Genomic DNA, 26,223 nt, shown 5'->3' with positions numbered 1-26,223 from the left:
ATCCACATAAAGCACATGCATTTTTGGCAGTTTCTACCATGAAGGCGAGTAGTGTCGTTTTGCCTCTTTGCGAGAAAGATTTTATTTTGAAATGCATTCGAGATAGAAAGGTATATTTAATTCATTTAAATTTACTCATCTTAAGAACTTTTTGTGGTTTTTATTTCACAATTTGACTGGTTCTTTCCTGGTAGGCAAGCACGTTGCTGATGTTTAGATTTATAATATTTGCAAGTTCCTAACTTTATTTTTGCATTTCAACTTCTCTTTTGAAGTTATTACTATTAATTATGTGTTTAAATATGCTCAAATACACGGCCGTCAACTGCTGTACTGTTGTCAACACTCCTGTACCACAGCTAGCCCAATCATTTGAGCATCTTTTCCAATCCAACTGATTTGTTTGTGTGTGTGTGTGTGTTGCCTTGAAGAGACTTGATGGAAGAGAAACTTATGACTACAGAAAGATCAAGTTGTCCTTTGATGTAGATAGAGGTCATTGTGAAGTTCAATTAGGAAAAACCAGGTAAACAAAACTTGTACCCTTCCAAGAATGATAGTTCATTTTGGAGGGACTCCCAGGTTTAATTTTCACATGCCCAATTGTTTATTTTGAACATTTCCCAAGGCCCTCAAGTAAGGGTCCAATCAAGTTTGTCACTCCAAATATGTATCATTTATTTGTTAATTTCTATTTTAATTGCACATTGATGCTTGACCTAGTTAGTCTTATTGTTTTAGTTATCTCCTAGTATTAGTGTAAGTTACCTTAGGAGTACAGTATGCCTATCTAAGTATCTTATATATATTACCAGAGCTTTGAATTCTGTGATTCTTACCTTAACTGGTTGATGCACACCCCTCCCCCAATGTTGAACTATGCTTTAGCTAATTATAACTAACTACATACAGCATGTACACACATTTTTTATTTCTTCATTTTCTTATTGCTATCTTACAGGGTTTTAGCTCAAGTTTCTTGTGAGATAACAAAGCCAAGACAAAACAGACAAACAGAGGGACAGTTATTTATCAATATTGAATTGTCCTCAATGGCATCTCCAGTATTTGAGGCAGGAAGGTAAGCATATATATATATATATAATTAATGCAAGAAAATATATGGTTTAGAGTAGTAGAAGCCAACTGTGAATGTCTGATAATATGACTAAGAAGATCTATCAACAAAAATAATCTAAAAAATCTAAAATCTACTAGCTTTAACTGTTGTATATCACCGCGTGGGACAATCACAACAGAGCTAGGCTCCAAACTAGGTGAAAGCCCAAAGATCGAATTAGAATTTAGTAGTTGATTTTTAGGAGGGAGGAAAACCGGAGAACCTGGAGAAAAACCCTTGAAGCACAGGAGAGAGCCAACAAACAACTCTTCTCACATACGACATTGAGATCGGCAGGAATTCGAACTCGGGCCGCATTGGTGAGAGTTGGCGCATTAGCAGCACACACCACCGGTGCTTCCCTAAATGATTCTAATTTGTAAAATGATATTATTGTGTAGTTCCAAAAATCATCATCCATTCCCCCCCCCCCCCCCCCCCCATCAGAGGAATTTGGAAATTCCAAGCTGTAGGGGGATTCAGAGAAAGAACAAAATTACAGAGTTGGTATGGAAGAAAATTGGAATTTCTGGAGGTAGGGGGTCTGAAAAAAGTATTCGTGAGGGGGGGGGGGGAGGGGGTATGGATAATTTCTTGAACTACAGATTACCTATATTAGAAGCTTCCCTCAACTTTATAACTTACTAGTAAAGTTAAGTAGATATTTCTGGCTTGTTCACTTTCAAACCCTGAACTGCAGATACTCAATGAAATGCCAGAAAACAATCAAGCTACCAAAACTTATTTATTTTATTTTACTTACAAGAAAAAAAAAAGTTTTTATTTCTGATCAATGCTGTGTTTGGTCTGACCTCTAATGTCATTCCTAAAAGCCTTTTGTTATTTGCTAATCTTAAGGGGTTTTTTGTTTATATTTTCTGCCAAGTGGTATTGGAGGTATTTTGAGAACATTTTGAGCACCATCCAATCACAACAATGGTTGAAATTCTAAGGCTTACTAGAGTTTTCAGCATTTTATCAAACTTGCACAGTAAGAAACAAGACTCTGGGTTCAAAATTGGCTAATTTTCTTAAATTTTTTAATTTCTAGGATGACAGAATATGGAATTGAACTCAATCGATTTATGGAAAGGTTCTTCATAGAATCTAGAGCTGTGGATATGGAATCGCTCTGTATTGTTGCAGGAGAAAAGGTTTGATGTTATGATATAAATGCTATTATTATTGTTAGGAACTGGTCATAAAGTAAAGGGGGGATTTGAAGGACTATAAAACAAGGTCAAAAAAATGATGACCCCCCAATTTTCCATTCACAGAAGTGTAAATTATTTAAAATTTAATATTCAGTTTTATAGACGGCCCATTCCTTTTAAGAAGTTCAAAATTGTGTAATCTACTCCCTATTTTTACCCCGAACCTTCCACCACCCCCTTAACTTCACGACTACTCCCTTATTATATTTTTTATTGTTATTATTATAGTATAAGAAATCAAGAATCAAATAGGAAATAATGCTTTATTAATAAGCTAATCTATTCAGGTATGGTCAGTTCATGTTGATATCCAAGTTCTTGATCATGGTGGAAATATTCTAGACTGTGCAAGTATTGCTGCAATCACTGCTTTGACTCATTTTAAGTAAGTTTTTAATCTCTGAAGGAGCATTTTGTGAAAGACTAACTGTATATGACTGTCATTGATTTATATTTTTTAGCAATATCAAATTTAATGTTCATATGATTATATATACACAGGAGACCTGATGTTTCAGTTGTTGGTGAAGATGTAACAGTTGTAAGTAGGAAATTTATTCATTTATTTATTTGAGATTTTGCCTGTAGACTGGTGCAGCTGCACAATAGGACACAGGGTCCCCTTTGAGTTATATACACCAATAGCTGTTTTTTGATATTCTGGTTTTTTAATCAAGCACAAAAGGATACATGTCTGGGGTCGGGAATAAACATAATATTGTTTACAAAAGTGCCTATGTGAAAAACTTTCAGCTAGAAAAACTAAACAAACTAACAAACTTCTTGGAAATTGAATTGTTTCTTGTGTAAAATGATTGTATTGTTCCTGCCATCTATTATGGCTGCCGTCACATAATGGTTAAATCAAATTACCATGATCAGCTTGGTTAAAATAATTATGTTGTCTAATCTGAATTAATAACCGCTGTTAAACATAGTGTATACTATAAATATTTAACAGCATTCTCCACAAGACAGAGATCCCGTACCACTGAGCATTCTTCATATGCCAATATGTGTAACTTTTGCTTTTTTTGATAATGGGTAAGTAATGTTTTTATATCCTTTTAAATGATAAATTTTACCAGTCTTTACATTTGAACATTTCCATGCCCAGTGCAAAAAAGCCTTTAATCCCAGAGTTCTTGGTTATAGCTTCCATGATGACTTAAATTGTCGTCTTTACTGTTAACAGCAAGAAACTCTGATCTCTGGAATCTGAGCTTGTTTTCTGGGTCATGTACATGTAATTACGTGTATTAGCCTGCTTAGCAGTGCTTTTACAGTGACGTATAAACTTTGCTTAAGGTAAAGAAGCTGATATCCCAGGAAGGAAATTGTGTTCCCCTTCACTATCAGTGGGCTGTATGGCATTAATGAATCCGGGGGGGGGGGGGGGGGGTACTCTTGCCCGTTTAGGGTAGGGATGTGCAGCTGAGCCCAGTGAACCCTGACCCTGTTCCAGAGTAAGATCACTGAAATTTATACCCTCTTCCAGAGCAAGATCGCTGAAAATCATAACCGGTTCCGGTATTGCAAAAATGGATACCCTGTTCCAGAGAGGAAAGAGTGTGATTTCATATACCCTGTCCCAGAGCGAGCGCGATTTTATATACCCTATTCCAGAGTAGAATCAATGAAAACCATACCCTGTTTGGCGGCACATACCCGTATAGCGAATTTAGGGAGTACCCCCCAGGTAATGAATGCACAGTGATTTTATTGAACCAATGCTCAGTGCAAATGAATGAATATTTTGAATTAATGACTAGCTAAAAGTGTAATTGTATTTTTTGCTAGTGGTTTGCTATTAGTTGATCCAAGTGACAAAGAAGAAAGCATTATGGATGGTCACATGATGATGGCAATGAACATTCACAGGGAGATCTGTGGTGCTGTCATGGGTGGGGGAGTATCTCTTGAAACTGAACAGGTAACTGATCATTGAGGTGTTTTATCTTTTATTCAAATGTAAAATAATAATAAAATGATAACTGAAAAATAGATGAAAAAATAACAAAATGATATAAAATTTAAAGACATAGAATTAATGTTTTTTACCGTGATGTACTTGCAGATTATTCGATGTTCAAAAATTGCAGTTGTAAAAGTGGAAGAAATAACACAACTCATCAAAGATGCTTTGGAGGAAGATGAACAAGAGAGGTAATGGCTCATTCACTGCATCTTTTCATCATTCATTCATTCATTTTCTTTCTTTGTTCCTTTGTTCCTTTTGTTATTTCTTTGTTTATTTATTTTATTTTTATTTTCAAATATACCCTAATTGAAATAATAAAATGAAACATGTTATTACAATAAATAACTAAATGTTGGAATAGTATAAATCAATTTTTACATAAACATGTCTCGCATTCTCAAGTGTGACCAAACAAACACTTCTGAATTAATAGCATCTCTATATTCATGTTAAACTACAGTATTACAAACAAAAAACAAAAAACTCAAGGGCCACAAGTTATTCAGTTAACAAAATTACTGTCACATGTCACCCTCATTAAATTAAGTCTTCAATCAATCAATCAATCAATTACAGTATCAGGGAGGAGAGCAACTTGCCTTCTGTTCATATGAATAAATGAAGTAAAGCTTACTCCCTCTGATTCTTATCAATGGACATGTATATTAGTGTGTGTTTGTGTGGGGAGGGGCATAATTTTTCCGTATTATTAGGAGAGGGAGAAAATACATTTAGCCATTAAGACATGCCTTGTACGTTGTATTTATGTACTGTCCTACATGTGCATCTGAGAACTTTTTGAAATTATGATTTGAAATTTTTAAGCGTCTAAAATTAATAATACCTGTCTATTTGAATTAGGAACATTTCCTTATTGTGTGATTTTCTAGTGTTCAGAGTTCATTGCATTTTTTGGATGTTTAATGTGCAGAATGATTGGTAAAGTTGGGGTCTTTGAGTCAGCCAAGAACCATATTACGACAATGATAACGGAGTCAACAGAGATGGACTTAACAGATGCTTTACAGAATGCCTCAGGTAATATATTGCTACAGGCTATTTTGCACTAACTGCAATGGTTTCCCAAATGACCTATAATTCTCTATGTGAATCATCCACAATAATTTGTGAAATCACACAATTGGCAAAATTCTTAAAATCAACTCTTTGTTGCTCTCTGTTTAATCTAAGGCTGGTGTTTAGTCTTATCCTCATTCAAACATAAATGGAATTATAAAATGTACTCAAATGTTTTCAATGCTGCATTTATATTTTCAAATTGTAGCCTACATAAAGGCTCCCAAGTGAAGGGGATATAGGATGGGAAAAGGGAGAAAAAGAAGGAAGAGGAGAAGGAGAAGGAAGGAAGGAGAGAAGTCAAGGCTATGATTTGTTGTGTCCTTCAGGAACATTTCATTTTATCAGGCAGAGGCTTTGGAATTTCTAAAGAAACAGTGTAACAAATTTCTGAGCCCTCTTGTTAGCCGTGAAATGCAGAGCTAACCGAGTGTGCAGAAACAGTACTTGCAGATGCCCCAAATAAAGATTACTATTAAGTCATGTCATCTTTTCAATAAATAACTGCTGGAGTTCTATGAATGAATCCCAAGTCATGCACAGAATAGTGCTGTACCTTACCTTCAAGATTCATTTTATCTTTTCTCTCTTTTTACAGAGCAAAGCAAGAAGGCATGTAGGTCATTAGGTGAACAAAAGTATCCTTTGAATTCTAGTGTGAGAGAAAATCGTTTACTCCTTTTAGCCTTTTCTTTCCAGCCTTTATTTGTTCATTTAATCCAATTTTAATTTTATTTGCTCATTGCATTCAATTACTAAGAAAGTAATGAGAAAATGAGAAATTAAACAAAATGAAAAAAGGGCTTTTTTGCCAGCTGCCAAATATTCTATACTGCATTGGATTCTTCTAATATTAATGATAAAAAGGTAAATTATACAGTTTGAAAAGATGAAAAAACTTACTGACATTTTGGACTCTAGTCCTTCGTCGGAGTAAAAGAGAGAGGTGGTAGAAAGGAGTGTTTATATTATAGAATAAGAATATAATATAGAATAAGAATATTATATCAATAAATCATCAAATACTGTATTTCCTTTAACTTAACTTAAACCTAGTAGTAACTGGCATTCAGAGCTGAAGGTTCCTGTAAGTAAAGAGGTTTATTCGAGTCTCTCAACATGCAGTCAACAGAAACTTGATTAATTTAATTTTTTATAAATGTTGCCTCTAGATGTGGGTGTGTGTGTTTGTTAAATAAACTAAAATTTTACTGCTTCAATCTTGTGCCATCACTTCTTCAAGTACTGTAATTAAGGGAAAAGTGCATTATTGTATTTTCAGGGTCCTGGTACTGCTCAGATTGGACACGGAGGAGAAAACACATGGAGCAGCTTACAAGAAGAGCCAGACCTCATTATCATTGAATCTGATGAAGAAAAAGCAGCAGTTTCAAAGTCACCTATGTTTGAGACAAAAAGTAAACACTCTTTTATCCTAGTTTGCATTATTGAAATGTTTAATGAATAGAGGGAAATGAAAAGAAAAGTTATAATAAATTAATAAGCATGCAAAGCATTTAAAATGTGCATACTACTGGTAAAACATGATGACTTGTGTAAATCCTTATAATTTTAAACCGCAAAACTTTTCAGGTATTCACACTAGAGGCGATTGAAACTTTGCTTGATCTTAGCATATGCACTTGGTAGATATACTATGACTTAACAATGGAAAAGAAGTCTGCCTAGTCTACAGCTATAGTTAGAGTACAAACACGAAATAAAAGTGTGCAACACTTTGCACTATTTAGTAGTAAATAGTGCTAATTAAACAATAGAAAACAATAGGATTAGCATAATTTAGAAGTATTTAGTGGTATTTATGTTACACACTTATAGTGTTTGTACTCTATTGTTATTTTAAAAATAAGTTAATGCAATCTTAATGTTTCCATTTCTTATTCGGAACTTGTAGCCCAAGTTGTTTCTGACGAGGACAGTGAAGAGGAAGATGTTGTAATTCTGACTTCCGAGAAAGTTTCCACTAAAAGGTAATTGGGATAATGTTGAAGGTTCTTGAGATGTATCACAAGACATATGCAAACTTGTACACCAATATTCAGGATGATATATTTTTATCTCTGTTAGGCTCTACCAACAGAGAATTATTCTAATACCATTATTACCCCATTATTATTCCACTTGACACCCAGGCTCTTTATCTACTACCATAAAATCCCAGTTATAAACCCCCGATTTTAAGCCATCTGTCTGCTTATGGAAATTTCTTGTCAATCATAAGCCCCTTACCCGGTAATAAACTCCCTCCATCAATTCACCTTTTTGGCACTAGCCGTCACGTGGTATAAGCTGTTTTAGATTGTGTTACGGTCACCAAAAAGTTCTGACTTTGTTCTCGAATTTCCGTACAAATGTACTGACTCTAAATAAACTATTTACTTGGTTAAAGGGGCACTTGGATGAAAACACCCCAATTTTTCAAAGTCCGAATAATTGAAGTATTTGACGATAATTAGACTCAATTATGATTACGTAAACCAGATTAGTGAAAATTTTAGCCTGGGAGCCACTTGCTGTTGAGATATTTTGGGTTAAAAGAGAAAAGAACAACAGCTAGGGTTGAGTAAATGACGTCATTTACTCACAATTTATATGCTAAATAAAATTGATAATTTTTATCCGAGACATTTTACTGTGAAGAAAATATGTTGCTTGGCTAAGATTGGGGCCATATAGATACATTTAATTAAGTTTAAAGTCATTTCCAAGTTTTATCCATTTTCATTCAAGTGCCCCTTTAATGTTTAGTTAGTTCTCTAAATACAAGTAAATGATCATTCTTCTAGCTCGATTGAAGCTTTTCTTACTGCTGTTAAGATAGCTAACTAAAGAAATCTACCTAAATTTTCTCTTTTAAAGTCAGTGAATTTGTATGGAAATACGAGAACGATGTCCGAACTTTTTGGTGACCGTAACACAATCCAAGCTAGCGCAAAAAAGGTGAATTGAATACCAGCCTTGCAGCCCCATAGAGCAATCAAGACAATCTGCTCCAATGATTATAGTTCTTCTGAGCACATTTGCATTACAAAGCCTTTACAACTATTGATGCAGGAAAAGTATTCAAATAAAATGGACACCATTTAAAAAATTGATACAAAGGATTTCAGACAGTTTTTTCTCCCTTTTATAAATATCCCCACCCCAGGTTATATGATATGTTATGAAATTGTAAAAGCCTAGGGTTCATGATTGGGATTTAACTATATGTGTGTATGCTGTTACTAAGCTGTTTCAGTTAATTTGAACTTTTAACTCGTTAAAATTAACTGAACTGCTAACAGGGAATGGTAAAAATGACTGATAAGCTCCCAGAGCCTCCCTGCACAAACTTGATGAAAGCCATTTTGTTAAGCATTAACGCAGTAAGAATAATTATAAAGGGCTCTTAGGTGTAGAGCAATTATGCTCACAGACAATGAACACACAGGTACAGCTTTTAATACTTGGGCTTCCTTTGTTTTTTCTTTTTATTGAATTACATAACCTAAAGAAATGTAAATTTTAAAATTTGTATTATTATTTCAGTCCTACCCTCGAAACTCCACTTGTGACTGACCCAAACACTGTGAAAAATCCCAATGAAAAGCAAACAGCAATTTCATCAGCAACAAAGAAAAATAAAAAGAGGAAGAAGAAAAGAACCTAATAATCTGCACAATAGGTTATGTAGCTTTCATCAATCATTTATTACAATTATTGTAATAAAGGATTGATGAAAACTACATAAATTACTATTAACCTATTGTGCAGATAGAGGATTTGATCCTGGATAATGGCATTTTTACACCAGTGTCACAAGTGATGAACCCCTCTCAATCGTTCTGATCACCCTGGTCAGTCGTGTGGGATATCGTTGTTGGGCATGAACCTCCACTACACAAGAGTAATCTTACCCTAAGGGCTTTTGGTGTGATCAAATAAAAAATAAGCTGTTAAATAAGAGGACATAGCATGAAAAGCTATTGGAATTTGTCATGAGTATCTGCTGCTAAGAACGACCTTCTCTGTGGGACTATCCAAGAACATAACTTGCAAAAAAGTGTCTGAAGCAATTCATAAAAATTTTATTTAATAACACTACACAGTGCAAAGTTATACCATAGTTAATGGAGTGGAATGGTTTGGAAACTCCATAGAACAAAGCTATTGCTTTGCCTTTGATGTTGAATTGTACCATCACGTGATACTGACCGTGCATAATGGACCAAAGCAAGTATGGCTGAAAATGCTCATTTCCTTATTATTTTCATTTATGAACATTTTGAAAGTGAAAACTTCCATTTGATGACCACAAACTATGCAGATAAATATTTTCACGCAGATACAGTTAAGTTACTAGATGATAAATAAAAAAGCATTAAAAAGGGCAATTTCATTTTCAATCAACAATTAATATTAATCATATAGAATTAATTAACAAACAATAGATAATTTAGAACGATTTTTAAGGGAAAAAAACTTTTACATTCCCTAATACTGTGAGCAAATGGAGAAACTTTTCCTTCACTGTGCACTGTCAACGTCATATAACAATGGATAAAAACGAACAAAAACATAGAACAATAGGTTTCCTAACCATTCTGCTCCATTAACTATGGTTATACTCAGCAACTTTATTCAGTGTATTTCATTAGTGATTTAGTGATTACGAGAGCTGTTTTCCTCAAGACAGGGATATTTGTGAAATAGAATTTTATCAGCAACCTTAGTTAATATTTTGCAATACTATCAAAATCTGTAGAATTCTTAAAGTGCAACTACTTGATTTAAATCCCTTCTTTGAGATATAAATAACAATGAAAGAACCTTCTTGTTGGTTGATCTAAAATGAAAAGCTAATGAGGATTGCTTTGTTATCATCAACCAACATGGCAGCTATGATGTAAACAAGCACTCCTGAGTGATACGTGGGATAGAGTCATTTTCATAAACCTGTGAAATAAATGTTGGTGTAAGTATTACTATTGTACTCTAGAAAATAAGCTTTGTTTCAAGAGTTAACTCAGAACCACTTTAGTAAACCCAACAGGTCTCCTGACACCCATGATCAGTGGTGATACGTGACTGTCAAAGATTTTCACACCTGTAAAAACTCTTATCAGTGTTCAATACTTTACAAGGCTAGATGATACCAATAATAAAAGGTAATAACTCATCAGAACATTTTGTAATTTTTCATTAGCTCAAAAAACTTCATCCTAGTTTTTTTAAGTTGAGCACATTTCCTGGATAAAATTAATGTGAGATAAATCTAATAGACTGTTTTCTCAAGGTTGCATACACATACAATCTTGATGGGCCACATTAAACTGAAAAACACCAATTCAGTGAAATTGAGAAGCCAGTTTTAAAGAGGAGAATATTTCATTTTATGAATTCTTATCAAAAAAATCGTCAAATGATAATCCTCATAAAGCTCCTGTTCTGGTATCATGGCCCATCAAGTTTCTTAAATTGGGAGGGGCACGCAAACTTGAGAAAAAAGGCTATATTGCTAGATACAAAGTGTAAAACATCATTTTTCTCTCTTTTCATTGGCCAAGAGGGTGCCACGTAATTGATAACCAAAAGTCATTTCACTGAAAACTAAGTTTTTAAAAAATCCCATAATGGTTTTTGTGTTTTTTGACAATTGGTGTGCTGGTGCCGTTGGTGCATAACAAAACACCTTATTGACAGAGAACTTGTCTTGAGACCACAAGATACACTAATTTCCTGGGTCCCAGTCAATAAGAGTGAAATGCAAATCTATTAGTAAAGTATTCATACTAGTACTGTTAAGTACTGTTACTATTAAATAGAGACTCCACTGCCCTTTCTACATTCCAGGAATATGTAGACAGTGCAACTCTGCTTTGGCTCTGAATAAAAGAACAAAAACATAAGATGATTAAAACAAATGACTGTTCTAATGTTTTACAAACCTGTCATCCCAACCAGACAGGCCAAAAAAGAAAAAAAAAGATTTTTAATTTTTGATGAGTGACTGCATTTTATACTATGATAAAAAGGTTGATTTTTAATGCAGATTGTTCTTACTTCAATCATCAAGTCACAACATCACTTAGTGATAAATAAGTCCTACAAACAATGTCAAATGCCCTTGGCAGGATTCGAACACCGCAAATATGTACGCAAAGATTAGACATAGTATAGTAGTAATAAGTAGTAATAAGTTATGCGTTCGGTGTGTATATAATGAAGTAGAGAGAATAAGAGAAAAATACCAAATGGCTTTTGATATTTTTCTCTTATTCTCTCTACTTCATTATATACACACCGAACGCATAACTTATTACTACTATACTATGTCTAATCTTTGCGTACATATTTACGGTGTTCAACTTATCTATAGAGAAAAAATATCGCTCTGGGATCCTCACGACGACCCTACATTTCATATTCTGGCTGCGTTACCAGCATGGTTGGTCCTTTTAGTGTAGTGGTTAACACATCGGACTAGAATACCGAAGACGTGGGTTCGAATCCTGCCAAGGGCATTTGATATTTTTCTCTTATTCTCTCTACTTCATTATATACACACCGAACGCATAACTTATTACTACTACAAACAATGTATTTACCTCTTGAAAACCCATTTCCATGAGTTGTTTAATCTTTCGATCACATTCTTGAACTGGTGAATCGGCTAAAAAAAAACAGCATGTTAAAATATTCTTGGAAAAACAAAAGTTAATTTTTAAAAACCTTGAAATTTAATCTCGCAATGCAAATGCACTACATGGACATATTGTAAAATATATGAATGCACAAGAATTATGATGGCTCATAATCATATAATCCAATTGACAATTCATTTATATCAGTACTATCTATAACAATCACATAGAATGTAAAATAAATCATTCCATTATCTAAATTACTGAAACTATGACAAATTGAATAAACATTGAAGACAGAAGGGTGTTCTGGGTAAAGGTAATGAGACTTATGCATATCACAGATTTGCAGCTCTAAAACACTGATTCAAGTAATTACTAAACAAAGCATTTTGTCACTTTTTATGCATGTTTCTGTATGCAAACACTCTGAAGGACCGGGATATCAACTACCCAGAATACCCCCCAGCGACTTATGCTTCAACAATTAATGTCAATTTACCAGTATTTTATTCATTTATATATTTATTGATTGAGTCTAATAAATATCAGATTCTATAAAAGAAAGTTTTGCACCTTTCTGTCACTGTACCTACTTCTGCAAATTATGCTAACAAAAATGACAATGAAGATATAAGTTAATCAATTTTAATCACAGGGAGCCCAATTTAGATTAAAGTGAATGTTGATGAAAATAAAATCAGAAAAATTAAATAATTTCTTTAAATTCGAGGTCAAGATAAATGATATCCTCTATAATACAAAAAAAATTGATGAAAAATGCACTAGAACATTATTTTTTGTGCATACCTTTGTTTTCCTATGTAATTGTCCCCTATGGTACCTAATGTCGCTCTTATGTATATATACTCTGACAAGGGAGGAAAGTACAGTTGAAAATTTTTCACTTGAAAAACGCATGAAAAAAATGTTCTAGTGCATTTTTCTATCGATCTTTTAACTCTTTCGAATTATGGAGGACATTATCTTGACCTTGAATTTAAAAAACAATTAATCATTTAGTTTTTCTGATTTTATTTTCACCATTCACTTTAAACTAAATTGGTCTCCCTGTGTTTTAATTTATGATTTTACCTCCAGCATATGTGTGTGCCCAGTGTCTTGCTGTAATGTTATAGGCCTTTATATTTTCTTTAAACTGTAAAACACATAACGAACAGTTAGTGATTATTACTTGATGGACAATAGTCAGGTATGACAACCAATTTCTACAAAGCTGGCTTAAAGCACAATCATTTCCCAATGCTCATTAACGTTACAGGAAACCTCTCTATACCAGCTGGGTTCCCACCAAAAAAATTACAATTTCAATGCTTTTGTGTGGCTTAAATAATCATTCAATGTTCTAATTAACATAACATTCATTAATCAATAATTAAGAAAGTAAGGGAGTTGTCTTGTGTGTGGGGATCTTGTGTATTGCAAGAAGTGTTTACATGGGACAACCGTCTGATTTAATGTAATTAGTCACAAGTTACTTTAACGAAAAAGACCTTGTCTAAGTATTCATGTCAGTAACCAATGGGTAGCAAGGACAATGACTGAAGCCAGATTCGGTATTTATTTTGTAGCAATAAGCTTCTGAGCTTGCTCTAATGTACTGATCAAATCGGTACTTTTAGGGTGCCCAGATCTGCCTTGCATAGCCTAAGTAAGATTGCCTTGCTATGGATGTTGTTTGTATTTCTACAAATATATATCCCAAGAGTATATACTGGCTGACTCACTGGACCAGGATTTATTTCTTCCAGCTGTAATCTGTGATTACCTAGGAGTAAAATTCTCTTTTGGCTTGGCTTGATTCTAGGGTGAAAGGTGTTTTCAGGTGTTGGCTTGAGATTTACATTTACTTTCATTAAAACAAAGATCACCAGCAGTGGACCAGGCTTCAAATAAGGTTTGTTAAAGTCTTCTTTGAGTGCCGCAGCTTCATCAATCAGCTGTTTTGATAGTTTTGAAGAGTTTTGTGTCAACAGCAACAACAGCTACTGAGGTGGACTTAGCAGTGAGATCCCAACATAACTGGAAGTATATCCAATGTGGCAAGAGTATTCTTTGCTCTGATAGTAACACTGGCACCTTTCGCGCTTCACATAAATGTTGCTATACTTGTCCTTTTATTTCTTCATATACCTCTGTTAAAGGCCCCAAAACTGATCATTTTGATTGTACTTCTTCTAATGTAGTTTACTGTATTAAAATAATGTTCTTTTTGCAATTCATTATATGTCGGCAAGACTGGCCGACGTCTAGGTGATCGTTTCAGAGATTGCCTTTACGACATTCATAAACAAGATCTTTCTAAACCAGTTTCCTGCCACTTTAATTCCACTAATCACTCAGAATCTAACACAATTGTTTTTGGTTTAAGTTTATTACATGGCGGTAATAATTCCAGCAAAACTTTAGAAATGCGTCTTATTCACTCACTCAACACCATCAGTCCCCATGGGATGAATGAACGCTTCACTTTAAATTAGTCATCATTCCCTTCCCATTTCTCACTTATAGTTTTTTTTATCCTTTTGTTTTCATTCATTTCTTCATATGCTTATTTCTCATTGGTCATTTTATTTTGCAAATTAGTATTCATTCACCCCTTCTCATCCTTTCTTTCTACTTTACTCTGACAAAGGACTAATGTCCAAAACGTCAGTTCTATCAACCTTTTCACGGTGATTCAATTTATCTACAAGTTCCAACTGTAATTCTCAATGTTGTGTATTGTATGTTTACATTGTTTTCCTGACAAAGTACAGTGCAATCTTACCTGTTTTGCGACTACAGCATCTTGAGGGTCGTTAGGTTCTGGGGATGCCAATAATGCCTGCATCACAATGTCAAAATCAACAAAAACTACATATTATATTAATCAGAAGCCATTTCAAAACCTTCATGTAAGCTCTGCAATGGTTAGTTCAGACTGTTTCTTTAAGAATGAAGATGTTTTGCTTAATTTATTACCCATGCAGCTGAGTGACTATCACTATTGACCATGATGGGGTGATCAATCAATTGAGAATGACAGCTAGCGGCAGTGGACTATAAACAGTGGACTGATGTGTTGACTAATTGTACTTGCTCAAGCAAGACTATATCCACCAAGATCAATAAGTTTACACTGATGATTGACCATGATTTTTATCATTTGGCCTACTACTTAAGTTTCAAAAAGCTGCTCAAACACTTTTTAATTATTAAAATTACTATAATTATATATAGTTATTGATGGTTTGATATGGCCTTTTGTCCAGCTGTAAACTGATAGTGTTTTAAATATTTTTCCTAATAACAAAAGTGCACCGACAAATGATTCTTTTGGTATATAACTAAATCAAACTTTCAAAATAATGAGATCTTGCCTTTGATCAAAAATGTTCTAAAGAAATATGTATTTTCATGTTTTAATTAGTACTTCAAAGATATACCATCAATTCAAAAATTCCAGCAAACATTATTGAGATATTAGATTAGAGAAGTTTTCAAATGATCATTGAAAATAAAGCCTCTTTGGCTTTGATCAAACATGATCTACAAGTATCAATCTGTAGTTGCTGAGTACAGGCAATCAACCAACACTCAGCTGTTAGGATGGCCTACCTGGATAGATAAAAGAACTGTTCTTAAAGTCATTGCTGCTGCCCTATGAAAATAATAGAATTGTTTTAATGATACAAACTCAAAAACATTGGTATACTTTTGAATTTGTATGCTTCATGTATTAGCAGTTTGGTAGATGAATAGTATCATATTATGCATTCTGCATTGGTTCATTTTACTTACAGATATTAGAGTAATAATGCAAAAAACCATAAAGGTGTGTTATTGCAAGTTACCTAATACTGTGATTGGCCAGATAGTATATGTCGTTGGTCCATATATTTTTGAAGACCTTGGGCACAGTTTTCCCTATCCAGAACTCCTGGCCAGTAAATACCCTCAGACTACAGGGTGTATCTATCTTGTTTAAACATTTGATATATATTTTCATTTCTAGCATCTGACTACTGAGAACTTAGACTTACCACTGATCTTTTAAAATATCCAGACAAATAGCTCCAGTCACAGAACTAATGTTAGGGTGCCATATTTTCGTTGTAAATTTCACCTAACAAAGAAAAATCACAAATAAAAAAGTGTAAATCAAGACAAGTACATTTTTGAGAGATTTCCTTATTTGCAATTATCTACTTCAATGGATAGATGGATATGTCATTATAATAAAGTTAGAATTACGATAAGGAGCAACAGACTCTTTAGAAGCAAAAAAAAAAAAAAAAAAAAAATCATAACAGAAAGCAGCAGAAAACAATAACCTTTCTAAACATCTTTTAATTCCCCTGAGAAAATGACAATGGCTATCTAGTTGTTTACATATAACATCAGGGTCAAGTTACCATTTTCGTGCAGTCTAGGTTTCTGATTGGCTTTACTACCCAAAATTGGAATGCATTGTTTCCATTCTACATTTTAATTGGTTCTTTCGTATAATCTTGTCTAAGTGGTGTAAGTCGCCCCAGTTACAGTAGTTGCACTGTAAACCCTCCTGTCTCTCTCTAATAAGCCCCACTCTTTAGAGGAAGAAATTCATTAAGCCCCCTTCACACAATTGAATCAAAATAATGAAAATAACTTGTACAAATTGTGCATATAACATCACTATAATCTCTGGATGATATATATTTTAGTTTCATTAAATCCATAAGCCATCCTCTCTAATAAGTGACTCCTAGAACCCCCCCCCCCCCCCCCACACACACACACTCAACCTTACCTGGGGAATTTAAGTTACATATAAAAACAACATACCTTAGGTGGATTGAAAGGATATGTTTCTGGAATAACAATATCAAGCATATATTTTCCACCTGTAAAAATAAATAACAAAACCTTTTAGTTTCATTTAATTAACTCCTACAATTGTCCTACCTACTCCTCAAAACTGAGGGTCATTGGATCAAATGCAAGGGAAATTATGAACTTTATGCCTGGCCAAAATCAACCCAATGCAGTTGTTTGCAACTTAGCGTGAACACCGGACACTAAAATATATCCTAACTGGCGGCCGAAACATTGAAGTTAGTCAACCGGAACGTGTATGTTTCGTAATGATTTGTTGGATGGTTGGGCGCGCAATTCCTTCAGGTACTTCAATCTCGAAAGAATCAAAATCGTTTTCTCTCCAGTACTTCATGCTTTTGTTTTAAGTAAAGCCTTTTTTTTTGAAAATGTGAAGAATACTGAAGGAGATCAGGATCAATCTCTTCTAGAAACTCTCTTATGTCTACTCTTTGGAAGGAATCCATGACTAACACCAACAGATCAATGTGCATGCACATTTGAACAAACCTTGCCATCAGGCTGGCACTTTGGTGCCAAACCTCAACATTCCGGTCGACTAACTTCAACATTTTGGCTGCCAGTTAGAACATGTTTTAGTGTCTGATGTTCACGCTTAGTTGCAAACAACTGTATTGGCAGACTGTAGGTGAAGTGTTGGCAAGTGTTGGTGATGTATCAGTGAAGTGTTGGTAATGTATCAGTAAAGCGTTAGTGATGTGTCAGTGAAGTGTTGGCGATGTGTCAGTAAAGTGTTGGTGATTTGTCAGCGAAGTGTTGGTGATGTGTCAGTGTAGTGTTGGTGATGTGTCAGTGTAGTGTTGGTAATGTATCAGTGTAGTATTGGTGATGTGTCAGTGAAGTGTAGGTGATGTGTCAGCGAAGTGTTGGTGATGTGTCAGTGTAGTGTTGGTGATGTGTCAGTGTAGTGTTGGTAATGTATCAGTGTAGTATTGGTGATGTATCAGTGTAGTGTTAGTAATGTATCAGTGTAGTGTTGGTGATGTATTATTGTAGTGTTGGTAATGTATCAGTGTAGTGTTGGTAATGTATCAGTAAAGTGTTGGTGATGTATCAGTGAAGTGTTGGTGATGTATCAGTGTAGTGTTGGTAATGTATCAGTAAAGTGTTGGTGATGTATCAGTGTAGTGTTGGTTATGTATCAGTGTAGTGTTGGTGATGTATCAGTGTAGTATTCAGGGTTCGTGCCAAGGCAACCACTTAAAATTCAAGGACTATTCAAAGAGTATACAAGGACCCAAAAATGAATTTTCAAGGAGTATGTTCAGCTAACTATGCTAAGGTTTTGCACCGTGATTACACATGGCTGACTTTCAGATTTTCCAATCGTTTTGACTAGATCAATTTCAGAACCATGCAAGTAATGATCAAAGCAAAAATTCAAGGAGTTTTCGAGGAGTTTCACTAAAATCATGAAATTCAAGAGCTTTTCAAGTGCCCTTGAAAATGTGAATTAAATTCAAAGGAATTTTCAAGGAGTTTAAGGAGTAGCACGAACCCTGAGTATTGGTGATGTATCAGTGTAGTATTGGTGATGTATCAGTGTAGTGTTGGTGATGTATCAGTGTAGTATTGGTGATGTATCAGTGTAGTGTTGGTGATGTATCAGTGTAGTGTTGGTGATGTATCAGTGTAGTATTGGTGATGTATCAGTGTAGTGTTGGTGATGTATCAGTGTAGTATTGGTGATGTATCAGTGTAGTGTTGGTGATGTATCAGTGTAGTGTTGGTGATGTATTAGTGTAGTGTTGGTAATGTATAAGTGTAGTGTTGATGATGTATCAGTGTAGTATTGGTGATGTATCAGTGTAGTGTTAGTAATGTATCAGTGTAGTGTTGGTGATGTATTATTGTAGTGTTGGTAATGTATCAGTGTAGTGTTGGTGATGTATCAGTGTAGTGTTGGTGATGTATCAGTGTAGTGTTGGTGATGTATCAGTGTAGTGTTGGTGATGTATCAGTGTAGTATTGGTAATGTATCAGTGTAGTGTTGGTGATGTATCAGTGTAGTGTTGGTGATGTATCAGTGTAGTATTGGTAATGTATCAGTGTAGTGTTGGTAATGTATCAGTGTAGTATTGGTAATGTATCAGTGTAGTATTGGTAATGTATCAGTGTAGTGTTGGTAATGTGTCAGTAAAGTGTTGATGATGTGTCAGTGTAGTGTTGGTAATGTATCAGTGTAGTGTTGGTGATGTATCAGTGTAGTGTTGGTGATGTATCAGTGTAGTATTGGTGATGTATCAGTGTAGTGTTGGTGATGTATCAGTGTAGTATTGGTGATGTATCAGTGTAGTGTTGGTGATGTATCAGTGTAGTGTTGGTGATGTATTAGTGTAGTGTTGGTAATGTATAAGTGTAGTGTTGATGATGTATCAGTGTAGTATTGGTGATGTATCAGTGTAATGTTAGTAATGCATCAGTGTAGTGTTGGTGATGTATTATTGTAGTGTTGGTAATGTATCAGTGTAGTGTTGGTGATGTATCAGTGTAGTGTTGGTGATGTACCAGTGTAGTGTTGGTGATGTATCAGTGTAGTGTTGGTGATGTATCAGTGTAGTGTTGGTGATGTGTCAGTGTAGTGTTGGTGATGTATCAGTGTAATGTTGGTGTAAATCAGTGTAGTATTGATAATGTATCAGTGTAGTGTTGGTAATGTGTCAGTAAAGTGTTGGTGATGTGTCAGTAAAGTGTTGATGATGTGTCAGTGTAGTGTTGGTAATGTATCAGTGTAGTTTTGGTAATGTATCAGTGTAGTGTTGGTAATATATCAGCGTAGTGTTGGTAATGTATCAGCGTAGTGTTGGTGATGTATCAGTGTAGTGTTGGTGATGTATCAGTGTAGTGTTGGTGATGTAATAGTAAAGTGTTGGTAATGTATCAGTGTAGTGTTGGTGATGTGTCAGTAAAGTGTTGGTGATGTGTCAGTGTAGTGTTGGCTATGTGTCAGTAAAGTGTTGGTGATGTGTCAGTAAAGTGTTGGTGATGTATCAGTAAAGTGTTGGTGATGTATCAGTAAAGTGTTGGTAATGTATCAGTGTAGTGTTGGTAATGTATCAGTAAAGTGTTGGTGATGTATCAGTAAAGTGTTGGTAATGTATCAGTGTAGTGTTGGTGATGTATCAGTGTAGTGTTGGTGATGTATCAGTAAAGTGTTGGTGATGTATCAGTAAATTGTTGGTGATGTATCAGTAAAGTGTTGGTGATGTAATAGTAAAGTGTTGGTAATGTATCAGTGTAGTGTTGGTAATGTATCAGTGTAGCGTTGGTGATGTGTCAGTGTAGCGTTGATGATGTGTCAGTGTAGTGTTGGTGATGTATCAGTGTAGTATTGGTGATGTATCAGTGTAGTGTTGGTGATGTATCAGTGTAGTGTTGGTGATGTATCAGTGTAGTATTGGTGATGTATCAGTGTAGTGTTGGTGATGTATCAGTGTAGTGTTGGTGATGTATTAGTGTAGTGTTGGTAATGTATAAGTGTAGTGTTGATGATGTATCAGTGTAGTATTGGTGATGTATCAGTGTAATGTTAGTAATGCATCAGTGTAGTGTTGGTGATGTATTATTGTAGTGTTGGTAATGTATCAGTGTAGTGTTGGTGATGTATCAGTGTAGTGTTGGTGATGTATCAGTGTAGTATTGGTGATGTATCAGTGTAGTGTTGGTGATGTATCAGTGTAGTGTTGGTGATGTGTCAGTGTAGTGTTGGTGATGTATCAGTGTAGTGTTGGTGTAAATCAGTGTAGTATTGATAATGTATCAGTGTAGTGTTGGTAATGTGTCAGTAAAGTGTTGGTGATGTGTCAGTAAAGTGTTGATGATGTGTCAGTGTAGTGTTGGTAATGTATCAGTGTAGTTTTGGTAATGTATCAGTATAGTGTTGGTAATATATCAGCGTAGTGTTGGTAATGTATCAGTGTAGTGTTGGTGATGTATCAGTGTAGTGTTGGTGATGTATCAGTGTAGTGTTGGTGATGTAATAGTAAAGTGTTGGTAATGTATCAGTGTAGTGTTGGTGATGTGTCAGTAAAGTGTTGGTGATGTGTCAGTGTAGTGTTGGCTATGTGTCAGTAAAGTGTTGGTGATGTGTCAGTAAAGTGTTGGTGATGTATCAGTAAAGTGTTGGTGATGTATCAGTAAAGTGTTGGTAATGTATCAGTGTAGTGTTGGTAATGTATCAGTAAAGTGTTGGTGATGTATCAGTAAAGTGTTGGTAATGTATCAGTGTAGTGTTGGTGATGTATCAGTGTAGTGTTGGTAATGTATCAGTAAAGTGTTGGTGATGTATCAGTAAAGTGTTGGTAATGTATCAGTGTAGTGTTGGTGATGTATCAGTGTAGTGTTGGTGATGTATCAGTAAAGTGTTGGTGATGTATCAGTAAAGTGTTGGTGATGTATCAGTAAAGTGTTGGTGATGTGTCAGTAAAGTGTTGGTGATGTATCAGTGAAGTGTTGGTGATGTATTAGTAAAGTGTTGGTGATGTATCAGTAAAGTGTTGGTGATGTGTCAGTAAAGCGTTGATGATGTGTCAGTATAGTGTTGATAATGTATCAGTGTAGTATTGGTAATGTATCAGTGTAGTGTTGGTAATGTATCAGTGTAGTGTTGGTGATGTGTCAGTGTAGCGTTGATGATGTGTCAGTGTAGTGTTGGTAATGTGTCAGTGAAGTGTTGGTGATGTGTCAGTGTAGTGCTGGCAATGTGTCAGTGAATCGTTGGTAATGTCCATCATATTGACTCAATGCTTTAAAAAATAGGCGCTCAATAAGCCATGTGGCTACTGCCATAAGAAATTATTGTTATACAGGAAAGGAATGGAAGTTGGTAGCTGACTATCGAGATATATGAAGGATATATAGGTAATTGAAATAGCGGTGTTGCTGAAAAAAATTTAAATGTCGAAAGTAAAGGTTTGTATAGGTTTATTAAATGTTGATATTGATTAATTGGGCTTCCTGTGTTATACAGATTCACTTTGTGCAACTGTTGCATGACTGAAACAAAATGACGATCATATTTTGAGTAACGTTTTCCTCGTTTTCTCAATGAAAAGGCCACAATGTTCTCCCAGAATTAGACCAATTTTTCCCTTGAGGTCTCTTCTACTTCATAATATGATGTTAATATTAATAATATTATGTGATTAACAGGTATAAGTTTTGAAAATATGCTTTGTTTATTTACTTGATAGTTTATACGTGTGACAGTGTTTAATAATTTCACAAGCCGATGACAATAGTGCCTACTACTTTGTAGTAGGCACTAAAAACGACAAGGTATAAAATACAACAGTGCAAAGTACTATAATTTGTTATAAATATTAAGGAGATACTATCAATCCCACTATGGGGCTGAATTATCCTCTAAAAATCCTCTAAAAACTCTGCAAGTTTCTGTTTGTTTGTTTTTATTGAATTATTGTATATAAAAATAAGTTACGAGCTGTACACCAGTTGGTATATGCTAAAACAATTATTTGCCTCAGGCTCAGTGAATATGGAGAATATTTACCTCTCTGCTCAAAGACTTGCATCTCGGTAAATATTCCCCGATATTCACTTCGCCTTCGGTGAATAATTGCTAAATATCCTATTATTTTTCAATGTTTAAGACAATTCTGCTTATTAGAACAATGTAAAAAATCGTTCTGTTTGTTTTGTGCTCAATTTTTATGACAGCTTGCACATGGTAGAACCTGAACAAAAAAGTTTTTTCATTGTCTATAATACTTTATTAAAACAACTTTTATCAGTATAAATGAATATAGTGTAAGTTACGTGTTTGGAAAAAAATTACTCATGTTTCTTCCTTAATTTTGGTTTTATGATTTTTTTGTACAGAGCTTGATTTTCGCTATTATTCTTCCAAAATTGTACAAACGCATGTCATTCTGAAGTGATTATCCCAACAACAAGCTAGGGACACCACATTTTTCTTTGCATTTTTGAAATCAGCAATTTCAGGTGAAAAAAGTTTCAAATTTCAATTTTCTGTTTATTATTTACCAAAGTAGTCAGCCACCTTAAGCAGTATCATTGGCTAGGTATCATTGTTTTTATGAAAACTGACAGGTAGTAAAGTCAAATATGAAAAATATATTTATAGGGGCTAGTTACTGTGGAAAACGTCCAAGCCAAGTGTGATAAACGGAATTAATGGAAATGGCATAAAAGCTTACATTATTTTTTATTTAAAGTACGTTATTTGGTACTTCATCATTTAAAAAGACAATTAGGACAATATGTTTTGATAGCGCAACTTAAATTAATAGTATGACATAATCACGAGAAAAACCCAAGGAACAAATTAAAGGAAGCATATATTTGATAGTTTTGATAGTCTCCATTTTGATTACCAATAAAACTCGGCACTACCTTCAAATGGTGTATCTGGAGGGCCAGCTATTTCACCGCGTAGTCTTGTACAAGAATTATCGACCAGTTCAACTTTTATCTTGCATTGAAGCGCCTGTGATTCAATTCAAAAAACATCAGAATAAATTGTTTTAAATGTAGTAAAAATAAAGGATCCAAAAAAAGAAGTACACTTAACAATAACACGTGAAAGAATAGAGAGCGGTAAAGACAGCAAGTTTAAGTTACATTTTGAGCTTTGCAGTCAAATAAGAACTTGAAATTGCATACATTACCAACCTCTTCGCTACTGATAATTTCCTTGAATTCTCTCTGTATTCTAGATACTGCAATATTAGTCATATCTAAAGGTGTTATATCAGTTACAATCCAGATTTTTTTTGAATTTCCAGGGTATACTGTGCAATCATTTCCCTTCTCAGTCAGGAAATGCTAGACCACTAGATCGTATTGCATTGTGGGTACTAGTTTCACCACAGGAAGCCCAAGGTACCGGCTTAAGCCTGCAGGCGTTTTCAATCACTTTATAGTTATTAACAGACATTACGCACTTTGATTTATTTTATAGACACTTCATATATTTTTTTTACATTTTAGGACCACTCTTTCAGACATCGACTGAAGCGTCGTATGGCAGCGCGGAGCATTTACAGCTAATGTCGGATATTTTTACCAGTTTAATATAAAACGAAGTTAACAGGGTGGGGCTCATTAGCATCAATTTAGACAAAACTAATGCTCCTATCATTTAAAGTCTAAGAATTAAACCAAAAGCTTATTTTATAAGCCCGGCGTTAGCAATAACCAAATTCCTACAAATTTTAAAACAATTATTGTGGTATTCTAAGGCCTATTTCTAAGCGTGATAACGAATATAAACCAATTTTTACTAACAGCTACATAATTTACGATTCGTGAGCTATTTGTCATAGCTGGCCTGGGAAAGCCTAAAATTTCACATTTTTAATTGTATCCCACAATCCCCCGGAAAAGCAAGCAGTGACGTAATCGCGTCATAAGGAGGAAGAGAGAACCAGCCCTTTAGAGCAGAGACTGGGGTACGGAGCAGGGAGAAACAACGAAAAGATATAAAGAGACACCATGTAGAAGCTAGAGTATCCTGGTGATAGGGTTACCATCCTTACTTGTAAAGGGCCCTTAAGCTAAAAAGATTTAAAAACGCAAATGAAAAGTCACGTTGTGTTCGATTGCGCTATCGGACGGCATCAATCCTGGCTGCCTGTCAATTTCAATAAAGAAATTAAATAGATATAGCAAAATATTTAACTGAAAAATGTTTAGTTCTTATAGAACACATAGTATGTTCTTCATTTCGTCGCTGACAGCGCATCCTTCAAGCTTCCATCTCAAAGCTCCGAAGTCTGTTTCCTCAAGCACCGTTCTTTTCTCTTCTTGATACTCGGAGGTGTCGTTCAAGAAGCTGTACAGATACCTCTCGGAGAAGGCTGCTATAGCCAGAAACATATTAAGTGTTACATTTTTACACATTTTTTCAATACCAAGTGAATGAAAGATTTCGTTAACCTGTTGGACCGAGATACTTTGCGCGTACAATTCTCGCAGTGCTTTTAGTAATTCTCGGTGATTTACATTCCCATCTTTATCCTTGTCATTCTTCATGAAGTAATGTCTAAAAAGTGTTTTTCTTCGGCTGTTAATTCGACAGTAGTTTGAAACGTATTCTAGTGGTGTAAGCTTCTCTAACAGTTTCATGTCCATGGGTAACTCAAAACGACATCCTTTTCTAGAGAGAGATAATGGCCCCTGAAGCCAAGCTTTAGTATTGTCTGCTCTGGTTCTTTTTGATTCATCCTCTTTCAAGCGACCGATTGTTTTGAGGTCCTCGGTAGATGAAGAATCTTGCGGGGACTCATGAGCTTTAGCCGAGGACTGGTACGATACACTGGACAAAGTGCGAACGACTTCACGCATTCTGTGGACTGAAATTGAATACACTGTTACTGACAATAACTTGTTGAGAGCTCCTGTCGAGCTTTAAATTGACCGCTTGAAATAGAATCATTTGTATATAAATTGATAAGCAATTCTAAGCATGACTTGTTTCCTTAGTAATACCGCTCGAAATTAAATGATGCTTTTTGTCCGAGTTTGTACCGTAATTGCTTGTAGTCAGGGACAGCCAACCTTTTCTATATATCTTCTTATTTCTTGTACTCTACCACTGAGCTGTATTAAACGACGTATGAAATGATCCGAATGGATATTCTCACTTTTGGCTACTTTTTACGCGGTCCTTGCTGTCCTTGCCGTATCAACCAAAGTAATACAGAGAAGCGGATTTATTTTCTTATTGGTACTGAATAAGTGCTTTCTTGATCCACTTTTCATTGTAAATAGACAGTCATGTTTTTAATGACGTCACAAACCTGACATAAAAATATCCTGAACCTTCATTTTTTGCCATTATTTTCATGTAGTGAGCTTTTGAACGACTATTAAGGATTTATTTTGAAGTGTATTTAAAGCCATGGGCCTGAAATTCGTACTTTTCAAAGAATCCTTTTCTTTAATTATTTCGGTAAGTTCTTTTGTATCTACCAACATTGACACTTTAATCCATATTTGAATTACAAATAACCTGCTAACTAAACTTTAAGTTTAGTTATTACAATCCTGCGTTGCTAGAATAGCTATACTCACAACGACCAATCGGAGTAGCGCATGTAATTTTGAGGTATATGATTGGTTGTGCGGTACTGTCTAAAAATAGCTCACTCCCGAAACGAGTCAGACGCCACCTTTACTGGACACTTCTAGTTAAGGAGTTCTGGCGCAAGCCATCATTTGACTGATGAAGGCCATTGGCAGTGGTTGAAACGTCTACCATTATTAATATCAGAGACAAACCAAATATGATATTATGAATCCTGATTAAATATTATTTAAGAA

The 26,223-nt window shown here is 34.8% G+C and overlaps 3 protein-coding genes across 5 annotated transcripts; 1 reads left to right on the top strand and 2 right to left on the bottom strand.

The window, feature by feature from the left end:
* Nucleotides 1-9: 9 nt before the first annotated feature.
* LOC116307417 (exosome complex component RRP45) lies at nt 10-10,577 on the top strand. Of its 2 annotated transcripts, none has more exons than XM_089039213.1 (15): nt 10-110; nt 432-526; nt 962-1,081; nt 2,172-2,274; nt 2,622-2,719; nt 2,836-2,875; nt 3,296-3,378; nt 4,135-4,267; nt 4,412-4,500; nt 5,247-5,353; nt 5,991-6,030; nt 6,452-6,479; nt 6,675-6,810; nt 7,308-7,383; nt 8,942-10,577. In XM_089039213.1, exons 1-15 carry the CDS (start codon nt 39-41, stop codon nt 9,060-9,062), a joined length of 1,341 nt encoding a protein of 446 aa, XP_088895339.1. In that variant the 5' UTR covers nt 10-38; the 3' UTR covers nt 9,063-10,577. The 2 variants fall into 2 exon arrangements, with proteins under 2 accessions (XP_088895339.1, XP_088895338.1); XM_089039212.1 differs by having other exon boundaries at nt 6,449-6,479.
* Nucleotides 8,851-23,732, bottom strand: LOC116307418 (ubiquitin-conjugating enzyme E2-22 kDa). The gene is made up of 9 exons (XM_031717673.2): nt 23,572-23,732; nt 23,293-23,386; nt 16,867-16,925; nt 16,083-16,165; nt 15,658-15,700; nt 14,828-14,884; nt 13,132-13,195; nt 12,001-12,065; nt 8,851-11,277 (listed from the first exon to the last, which is right to left on the bottom strand). Exons 1-9 carry the CDS (start codon nt 23,632-23,634, stop codon nt 11,194-11,196), a joined length of 612 nt encoding a protein of 203 aa, XP_031573533.1. The 5' UTR covers nt 23,635-23,732; the 3' UTR covers nt 8,851-11,193.
* A 322-nt stretch (nt 23,733-24,054) lies between these two features.
* LOC116307409 (uncharacterized) lies at nt 24,055-25,640 on the bottom strand. Of its 2 annotated transcripts, none has more exons than XM_031717656.2 (2): nt 25,429-25,640; nt 24,055-25,253 (listed from the first exon to the last, which is right to left on the bottom strand). In XM_031717656.2, exon 2 carries the CDS (start codon nt 25,243-25,245, stop codon nt 24,598-24,600), a length of 648 nt encoding a protein of 215 aa, XP_031573516.2. In that variant the 5' UTR covers nt 25,246-25,253; nt 25,429-25,640; the 3' UTR covers nt 24,055-24,597. The 2 variants fall into 2 exon arrangements, with proteins under 2 accessions (XP_031573516.2, XP_031573515.2); XM_031717655.2 differs by having other exon boundaries at nt 25,459-25,640.
* Between the last annotated feature and the right edge of the window lie 583 nt (nt 25,641-26,223).

The sequence above is a fragment of the Actinia tenebrosa genome, unplaced genomic scaffold, assembly GCF_029948245.1.
Source record: "Actinia tenebrosa isolate PJP-AT-01 unplaced genomic scaffold, QUT_ActTen_1.0 PGA_scaffold6__47_contigs__length_16458017, whole genome shotgun sequence".
Lineage (NCBI taxonomy): Eukaryota > Metazoa > Cnidaria > Anthozoa > Actiniaria > Actiniidae > Actinia > Actinia tenebrosa.
This window is presented reverse-complemented; position numbering and strand designations above follow the sequence as displayed.